Source organism: Priapulus caudatus, unplaced genomic scaffold (genome assembly GCF_000485595.1).
Source record: "Priapulus caudatus unplaced genomic scaffold, Priapulus_caudatus-5.0.1 Scaffold557, whole genome shotgun sequence".
NCBI lineage: Eukaryota > Metazoa > Priapulida > Priapulimorpha > Priapulimorphida > Priapulidae > Priapulus > Priapulus caudatus.
In genome coordinates this window covers 120719-129678 of record NW_014577618.1, presented here as the reverse complement: position 1 = coordinate 129678, position 8960 = coordinate 120719, and the positions used below count along the sequence as shown (strand labels likewise).

Here is an 8960-nt window from a genome sequence, read left to right as displayed (position 1 = left end):
AGAATAAAAGAATGATTGACCCTTCTCTCTCTTTCCGCAGGGTTTGAGCAAGGACAAGGACCGGCGGGACGAGAACCCACGAAACTCGTTCTGGGTGTTTGACATCGCGCACAATCGATGGTGAGAGAGAAACCCCCGTCCCGTTTCCCCTGCATGCCCCCGCGCATGCGCCAGGGTAAAAAATACACGGGAGCGATGAGCTCTTCATACCTCCGAAATCGCTCCTGTCAGGCTCAAAATAGCTCCCGTAAAATTTTTGATGTAGAGCTATTTTTCCACAGACTTGAAAAAGAGCTCCCGTGAAAAAAAATTAATTTTTCCCCTGGCATGCGCGTGCCCCCTCCCTTCAGCGTGTGCGCAGAGCCCCGCGAAATCTCGCGACTGGGTCGCCCGTCAACTTTTTCACCTCGCAAAATCGCTCTCGTCTCATCTCGTTCTCGTCGTCCTGATCGCTGATCTCGACTAGTCGTCCTCTCGCGCTCGTCGATCGCTCGTAGTGCGAGAGACTACAACGTCGAAGACGTCTCCTCGCGCTCTTGTTGTCTCTTCATCGAGGTGCTTTCGACCAGGGTAAAAAATACAAGGGAGCGACGAGCGATTCGCTCTTCAAACCTCCGAAAATCGCTCCCGTGAGGCTCAAAATAGCTCCCGTAAAATTTTTACCGAGAGCTATTTTTCCCAAAGAAAACGAGCTCCCGCGAAAAAAAAACGTTATTTTTCCCCTGCTTTCGACCCGCGCGGCATTGACCTCTGACCCCCCGTGTGTCGTCGTGCGCAGGTCGTGCATCTACAAGAATGAGAAGCTGAATCAGAAGGACAGCAGCAAGCAGTCGGTGCTGGAGCCGTGCGCGAGGTATGCGCACCAGCTCACCTACGACCACGTGCACAAGGTACGTAGGCGCTCGCTCGGCAGCCCTCCGCACACCATCTCTGCTGGTCTCACTCTCTACACTGTCTCTTCTGGTTACTACACTCTGTTAGTCTCACTACACTCTCTTAGTCTCCACACGCCCTCCCTACTGGTTACTACACTGTTCTGTTAGTCTCCACACACCCTCTCTACTGGTTACTGCACTGTTCTGTTAGTCTCACTACACTCTCTATTGGTCACCACTCGGCCTCTTTACCCTCTTTATTAGTGTCCTTAACCCTAACCCTAACCAACAATCAAAGTACTACGAAATTGTCTTTAACTGCATAGTGGTAGAGTGTGGTAAGAGGCTAGAATTAGCGTTATCGTTAGGGTTGGGGTTAGAAATTTATTCGCTCCCTCTCTCTACCTCTCTCTCTCCCTCCTTCCTCTCCCTCTTCCTCTCCCTCTCCCTCTCTCGGCCTCTCTCTCTCTCCCTCTCTCGGCCCATCTCCCTCTCCCTGTCCCTCTCTCGGCCCCTCTCGCTCTCTCGGCCCCTCTCCCTCTCCCTCTCTCGGCCCATCTCTATCTTTCTCTCTCTCTGTGTCTCTTATATTCTCCTTGCTGACGAGGCGCTGATTGCATTCGTGCGCTACCTGCACAGGTGCACTACCTGTTCGGCGGCAACCCGGGCGTGTCGTCGCTGCCCAAGGTGCGTCTCGACGACTTCTGGTCGCTGCGTCTGAGCCGGCCTTCGCGCGACACGTTGCTACGGCGATGCCGCTACCTGATACGCAAGCACCGCTTCCAGGAGATCGCCACTTGCGCCCCGGCAGCCGCGCTCAGGTGACTGGCTAGAGAGAGAGAGAGAGTGTGCGAGCGAGAGATAGAAAGAAAACGAGAGTGAGAGAGAAAGAGAGCGAGAGTGCGAGCGGGCGTGACGTCCTACGAACTGCCGCCCGGCTCGAACCTGATTTCTCTTTCTCTATCAAATATCTACGCAGACGCGGCGGCTGCTGTACATCTTTGCGGGCCAGCGGTCGAAGGAATACCTCAACGACTTCTTCACCTACAACCTCGATACGGGCGACGTTGAGATTCTATCTGACGGCTCGCGCAAGGAGGGCATGCACGGTGAGCGCCAACGCTGCATTGACACATGGAATATAAGGGGCAGAAATTAACTTGTTGGACTCCCTCCCTGCCGTTAAAAAGAGGGAGTCTGCAGCAAAGTGAGGGAGTCCGCAGTCTGAAGTTCAAAACTAGAGATATTAATAATAACGAATGTGCTTATTTTGAAGATTCATGCGGTTGCACGTCTGCCAAATTTTGTTTGGACATTTGCTGAAAAAATACGGTCATTCTGTGAGGCTGTGCTCTGGAACGAACTAGTTAGTTTAGCAGAATTTTCAGGGAGTCACACGGACTCCTGCATATGTCAAATCAGGGAGTCCGACAATAAATCAGGGAGTATTTGACACAGTAATTTCGCACCCTGGAATATAGGGGGTGGGGGGCAGCGTGATGCACATGTAGTATAGTGGCAACCACGCCCACGGATCCTCGTGCCACTGGCGCTTTCGCCTCCTCGTTATAGTCGCTTGTTACACATGTCGATTACTCGTTAGAATCGCTCGTTAGAGTAACCCATCACAGTTTCTCGTTAGAGTTGCTCGTTACAGTTGCCCGTTACAGTTGCTCGTTACAGTTGCTCGTTAGAGTAGCTCGTTACAGTTGCCCGTTACAGTTGCTCGTTACAGTTGCTCGTTACAGTTGCTCGTTAGAGTAGCTCGTTACAGTTGCTCGTTAGGGTAGCTCGTTACACATGTCGATTGCTCGTTGCAGTTCCGGCGGCCGGGTTCACACAGAGGGCAACCATTGACCCACTCACGGATGAGATCCACGTGCTGTCGGTGAGTACGTTGCCACGGCAACGCGCAAGCTGCCCGCTACTTTGTTCAAGCTCGCCGTGGATTGAAAGATAGTCACCCCCTCTAAAATTTGGCGTTTGCCATTGAACTCTATGCCAAGAATTTCGAGGGGCTCTTTTTGGCCCATTTCGGGCGGCTAGAATCGCCACCGACGGCCCCCGTTCTGTATTTTTTTCGCTGTACCTGTTAAGAAGCGTCGACACGTCGCAAATTACGCCTCGCGAGCAAACGAGTACGAGCAAACGACACGAGCGAGACACGTGTCACGTCCTCAGCAAGACACAACCTTCGCCGTTGCCAGCGACGACGAGCTCGACGATAACCCAGAGATAGAAAGACGGGCCAGCCACGTTCTGCCACGTTCTTATCAGAGGTTTAAATCGACATCGAAGAGCTCGCGCATCTTGCGTATTAGGTCCATGATAAATGGTCTCTAATTACGCCATCGTTAAATCATCGCTAATTGCGCCATCGTTAAACCGTCGCTAATTTATGCCATCGTTAATCGTCGCTAATTACGCCATCGTTAAATCGGCGCTAATTTACGCCTCGTAAATCGTCGTCAATTACCGCCATCGATAAATCGTCCGCTTAATACGCATCGTTAAAATCCGGTCGTCAATTACGCCCATCTTAATCGTCCCGGCTAATTACGCCATCGTTAAATCGGCGCTAATTACTACACCATCGTTAAGTCGTCGCTAATCATGCCAGTCACCTGAGCGCGGGCTTGCCGACGGGCGCATAAGTGGCCCGATTCTCTGGAAGCGCCGGCATTGCGATCAGTTAGCGGGCATCGCCGTCAGCACACCGTGCGTCGCTCGGCGGGCAAGGCCGCGCCGCAGACGCAGCGACCAGAAGTCTCGAGACGCCCACCCTTCGGCGCAGCGACGACAGCGCCCGCGGTGCCGCCGAACAGGTAGTGCACCTGCTGCAGGCTATATGCGCACGAATGCAGATTCAGCCAACCTCGTCAGCAATCGGAGAAGTATTAAGAGCACAAGAGAGAGAGAGGGCGTCGAGTAGCATAGAGAGAGAGAGCGCAGAGAGCCGATGACAGCAGCAGAGAGATGGCGCGAGGAGGCGAGAGCGCCGGCCAGAGAGGGAGAGGGCAGAGGACAGACCCACGGCACGAGCAGGAGCAGGAGAGAGAGCGAAGGAGGAGGGCAGAAGGGCAAGAGAGGGAGAGGGGCCGACGGGAGAGGGGGACGGAGGAGCAGTGGGGGGGGGGGCGGGGGAGAGAGGGGAGAGGTGAGAGAGGGCGCGGGAGGAGAGGAGAAGGCAGGCTTCTGCCGCGTACTTTCCGGCAAGACGGCGGGGGGGCGGCGGGGGCGCCGCGCGCCGGCCGGTTGGGGGGGGGGGGGTTGGGGGAAAGACGCGCGCGCCCCCGCGTGGTTGCGAGAGTGCGGGTGGGTGCGCCGGCGGGGCGCGGGGGGGGGGGGTGCCGGCGAGCGGTGGGGCGGGTGGAGGAGTGTGGGGCAATTGCGCGGCGGCGGGGGGGCGCGGGGAAGGTAAAAGGTGTGTGTGTGTGGTGGTGTTGTGTTTTTAGATGGGGGAATGGCATACGGGATGGAGGAACAGGCGGGCCGAGATGAGGTCAGGCGTTTGGGTGAGGTGGCTGGGCCTGGCTTGGGGCGAGCGTGCAGATTGAGGGCCACGGTCCGGGGGGGGGCGGCAAGAGGAATTCCCATGTCGTGACCCACTGGCCCGAGCAAGAGACAAGGTCCGCACTTTCAGTGCGGGGTAGCAGCGAGACAGCGGAGTCTGAGTGGTGAGCGGTGAGGTGAGGGTGATTAAGCAACTTAGAGTATGAGGTGTGGTGGGGAGTGGAGGTGAGGTGGTGATAGGTATGGGGGAATGCGTGATATTATAATGGGTTGGGTTGCGGGGGGGTGATGATATAGCGTCAATAGATGCGTTGGTGGTGGTTGTAGGGGTGCAGGCGGGGCTGCGGGACGTGTGTTGCTGTGGCGTGCCGAGCGGAGTGGGGTCGGACGGCAGGGGCGGCCCCCGGAGGGGCGCCCCGCCGCTGAGGTGGGGTCCCCGCGCTGCCCGGGCGCCTGTGGGTCCGGCCGGTGTTTCGAAGTTGCGAGGTGCGCGGTGGGGGGGGTAGGCAGAACCCTCGGCATGAGCCGGCCAGAGAAGAGGAAGAGGGAGGAGGCAGAAGGAGGGGAGGGCAGGGGAGAGAGTGGTAGAGGAGCAGGGACGGCCGAAAAATGTTTCGGAGCCCAGACGGGGCCTAACAGATAACGGACTTAATTCTTAGCGCGTGCGTGTAGGCCGACACGTCTAACCAAGGCATCCAGGTAAAGACCAATTTCGGTAGGTTACTTTTGAGTTGTGGTTAGGGTTGGAAGGGAGCAACTAGTAGAAAGAGGGGGAGGAAACGAGGCGGATGGTGGAGGGACCACATAGCGAGAGTGGTAGTCAGGGGCGGACTAACAGAGAGGGTGTAGAGACCGGGGGTTACGGTATGCAGAGGGCATGGTGCGCGAGACCCTCAACAGCGCAGGGGTTGTAGGTGAGCACTAACAGAAGAATCGAGGGTGAGTAACGCAGCTACGAGAGCGGCGGTGTGGAGACTAACAGAGTATAGTGGGAGACAGCAGATGATGGTGTGCGGGGATGGCTTGGCGCGCCGGGGGGAGGCGCAGCGCGGGGCTACGGTGAGCCTTGTGCGAGCGTGAGGGGGGGCGGGGCGTCGTAGTGGTGTGAAGCGTGCGGGCTCGCATGTACCATGCGGGGGGGCGGAGCGCGCGGGCCGGAGGCACGGGGCCGAGGGGGGAGCTGCTTGGCCTGCGTGTGCGCTGGCGGGGATTCAGCTTGCTCGGTTCTTGGGGGTGGTAGGGGATGTCACGACCTTGGCGGCACGACGACATCACTGGGGGCGTCACGAGTCAAGGCATCTGCGGGGCCGAAAGCGCAGGGAAAAAATGACGTTGTGGTGTTGTGTGTGGTGCAGGCGGGGAGGCGTCGTGTGGGGTTTGCGTGTGTGGGGGAGAGAGAGTGAGGGCGGTGCTCGGTTGCGAGAGATGCTATGTGTGTGAGGCGGGTGTGTGGGGTGGGTGGGGGGCGGGCGGGTGGGGAGCTGATTTTGGGGGCGTGCGACCGGGGGGGGGGGGTGGGGGGAGCGATTTTCGGAGAGGGGGGCTTTGAAAGATGCGGAAGTCGCGGGGAGAGTGCGGCTTGGCGGCGGGGGGGTAGGGGGGGGTGTGTTGGTTGTTAGCCGCATGGCGGGTGCGAGGGACGCAGCCGGTCGGGAGTGAAAGACAGAGCCGGGAGGCCTGAGCAGTGCGCGGGGGGGCGGGGGGAGGAGGACGGGTCTTGGGCGAGCGGGGGGTGTAGGTCTCTCGGCACGTGGAGCGAGGGGGCGGGAGAGTGACGAGCGGCGGGGCGGCGGAGAGCCCGACGAGCGTAGTGCGGGGAGAGGGGTGCGAGGGACGGATGAGAGACGGGGGGGAGGGAAGCGAGACGTGAGGGAGGGCGCGGGGAGGGTTTGCGGAGCGTTAGTCGAAACAAGTTGACCAGGCTCGACACCGTCGCGAGATTCGCGGGGCTCTGTGCACGCGCGGGGCTGGGGGGGAAGGGGAGGGGGGGGCGACGCGCGTGAGGGGGGGAGGAAAGAGAGTGTAATTTTTTTTCACCGGGGGGGAGCTCTTTTTGCAAGTCGTGTGGGGGGGAGAGGAAGAGAGGGGGTAGCTCTGAGCATGCTCCCAAAGGGAGGAGTGTTGGACGGGGGGCGGAGCGCGGTGGAGTGTGTGGGCCTCACGGCGCCGGAGGGGGCCGATTATGCGGGAGGCGTTGAAGGGGTCATCGGCTGGCATCCGCCTCCCGGTGGTGATGTTAGTGTGTAGTGGGCCGCTGCGGGGGGGTGGGGCGCGGGAGGGTGCGGGCGGGCGGGCCGGGAGGCGGAGGGGGGGAAAGCGGCGGGGGGGGGGGCGAGCGGCGATTTCTCTCTCACCATCGATTGGGGTGGGGGGGGCGGGCGGGATGTCAGAGCATCAGGGCCCAGAGACGAGTTTCGAATGGGGGTTCTCGTGCCGCCGGTCCTTGCGCGGTGGTCAAACCCTGCGGAGGGGAGAGAAGAGAGAGAAGGGGTCTGTAACATCGGCAGGGAGGGGGGGGGGGGGGCGGAAGCTGTCGAGATCATGTATTTTATTGCTGAGGACACTGGTGGAGGACGGAGGCGGAGAGGAGCGGAGGGAGAGGGAAAAGGACTAAGGGGATAGAGCGTAGAGAGGAGGGGAGTGCGGGGGGGGAGGCGGGAGGGAGAGGAGATCAGGGGGGGAGGCAGAGGATATCGGGGAGGAGAGGGAGATCAGGAGGGAGAGAGAGATCCGAGAGGCGGAGGGAGATACGAGAGGCGGTGAAGAGCGCGGAGATCGAGCTAGTGTAGAGACTGAGATCAGGAGGGAGAGCGGAATATCGAGGATGGATGAGGGATATCGGGACGGAGACAGGGATATGGAGGGAGAGGGAGATCGAGAGGGTAAGAAGGGCAATATCGGAGAGGATAGCAGCAGAATCCGAGAGGGGAGGAGCATGAGAGAGGGAGAGGAGATCGAGGGAGAGAGAGAGCATCGAGAGGTTACGAGAGAGATTCGGGAGGGAGAGGATATCGGCTGAGGGAGGAGGGAGGATCGGAGGGAAGAGGGAGTAGCGCGGAGGAGAGCGGATATCGGCGGCGCGATGCGGCGAGCGGGAGGATCGGGACGCGAGAGGAGGATCGAGCAGGGAGAGCCGGATACTCAGAGGAAAGAGAGAGATTCGAGAGCGGAGAGAGAGATCGAGGTAATCGAGAGGGAGAGAGACAAGTCGGGAGGGAGAGAGAGATTAGAGGGAGAGGGCAGAGCAGCAAATCGAGAGGGAGACGAGAGGCGAGAGGAGAGAGCGACGAGGAGAGGGAATCGGGGAGGCAGCAGAGAGATCGAGAGGGAGAGGGAGATCGCGGCACGGCAGAGAGAGATCGAGAGGCGAGAGGATATCAGAAGCGAGAGGCCCCGAGGATCGCAGAGGCCAGGAGAGAGCCATCAGGAGGAGAGGGAGCATTGAAAGGAAGAGGCGAGACTCGCGGAGGCCGAGAGAGAAGATCGCGAAAAGGGACGAGGCCGAGATCGCCGCGGAGGCGGCAGAGGGAGTGCAACGATAGTGAATTTCGATCTAAGCTCGATCGACCCGCCGCGCCCGATCTGCCGTGGCCAACGTAGCTCACCCGACAGCATCATGGATCTCATCTCGTGACGTGGTGGCAACCCCGAGTCGATGCCTGCCCCTCTGTGTGAACCCGCCGTCCGGAACGCCAACGAGCACGACATGTGTAACCGCAGCTACGGCCTAACAAGCAACCTGCTAACGAGCCAACTGCTAACGGCGCGGCCGTACTCTAGACGAGCAACTGGCATAAGACGAGCAACTCTACACGAGAGAACTGTAACGCGAGCTACTCTGCACAGCCCAACTCTAACGAGAAAACTTGTGACAGGTTACTCTAACGCAGCGCGGATATCTAACGCGCAGTAATCGACATGTGTTAGACGAGCGACATATAACAGAAGTAGGCGAAAGCGCCACGTGGGCACGCAGGGATCCGTGGGCACAATGGTTTGCCGCCATACACATTGTGCCTCACCGCTGCCCCACCACCTATCATTCCAGCGTCCGCACGGTGGCGAAAAATACGGGTGGTGATCAGGATGGATAGCGCTGGGGCTGAGTGGGGAGTTGTGCGGAGCGGCGGCTGAGTGGTGGAGGGCAGGAGAGGTAGGGGAATCCTTCCGTGCCGACTCCCGAAACATCTGGCTAGAACTAACTAGTTCCGTTCCAATAGCACAGCCCTCGCGGAGATGAGCCGTATTGTTTTTCAGCAAATGTTCCAAAACAAAGATGTTGGCCAGACGTGCAAACCGCCGAGGCAATCTTCAAAATAAGCCACATGCGTTAATTTAAATTATCTCATGGGGAGCTTTGGCAGGGACTTGGGGCAGGACGTGGGCGACGTGGCCCGTGGCGAGGTGTTGTGTGGCTGCAGACTCCCTCCTTTTTAAGGGCAGGGAGCGGGATCCAACAAGTTAATTTTCTGCCCCTTAATATTCATGTGTCAATGCCCAGCGTTGCTCTCACCGTGCCATGCCCTGCCTTGCCGGAGTCGCGTCAGATAGCCGATCCTCAACGTCGGCCTG

At 59.1% G+C, this 8960-nt stretch overlaps 1 protein-coding gene across 1 annotated transcript in view; it reads left to right on the top strand.

The window, feature by feature from the left end:
• The window catches only part of LOC106811618 (muskelin-like), a 26342-nt gene that overhangs the window by 14788 nt on the left and 2594 nt on the right, over positions 1–8960 (top strand). Inside the window, exons 14-16 of the mRNA XM_014815322.1 lie at positions 41–120; positions 779–890; positions 1515–1696. Coding sequence (XP_014670808.1) covers positions 41–120; positions 779–890; positions 1515–1696 — 374 coding nt within the window. The remainder of the gene's footprint in view (positions 1–40; positions 121–778; positions 891–1514; positions 1697–8960) is intronic.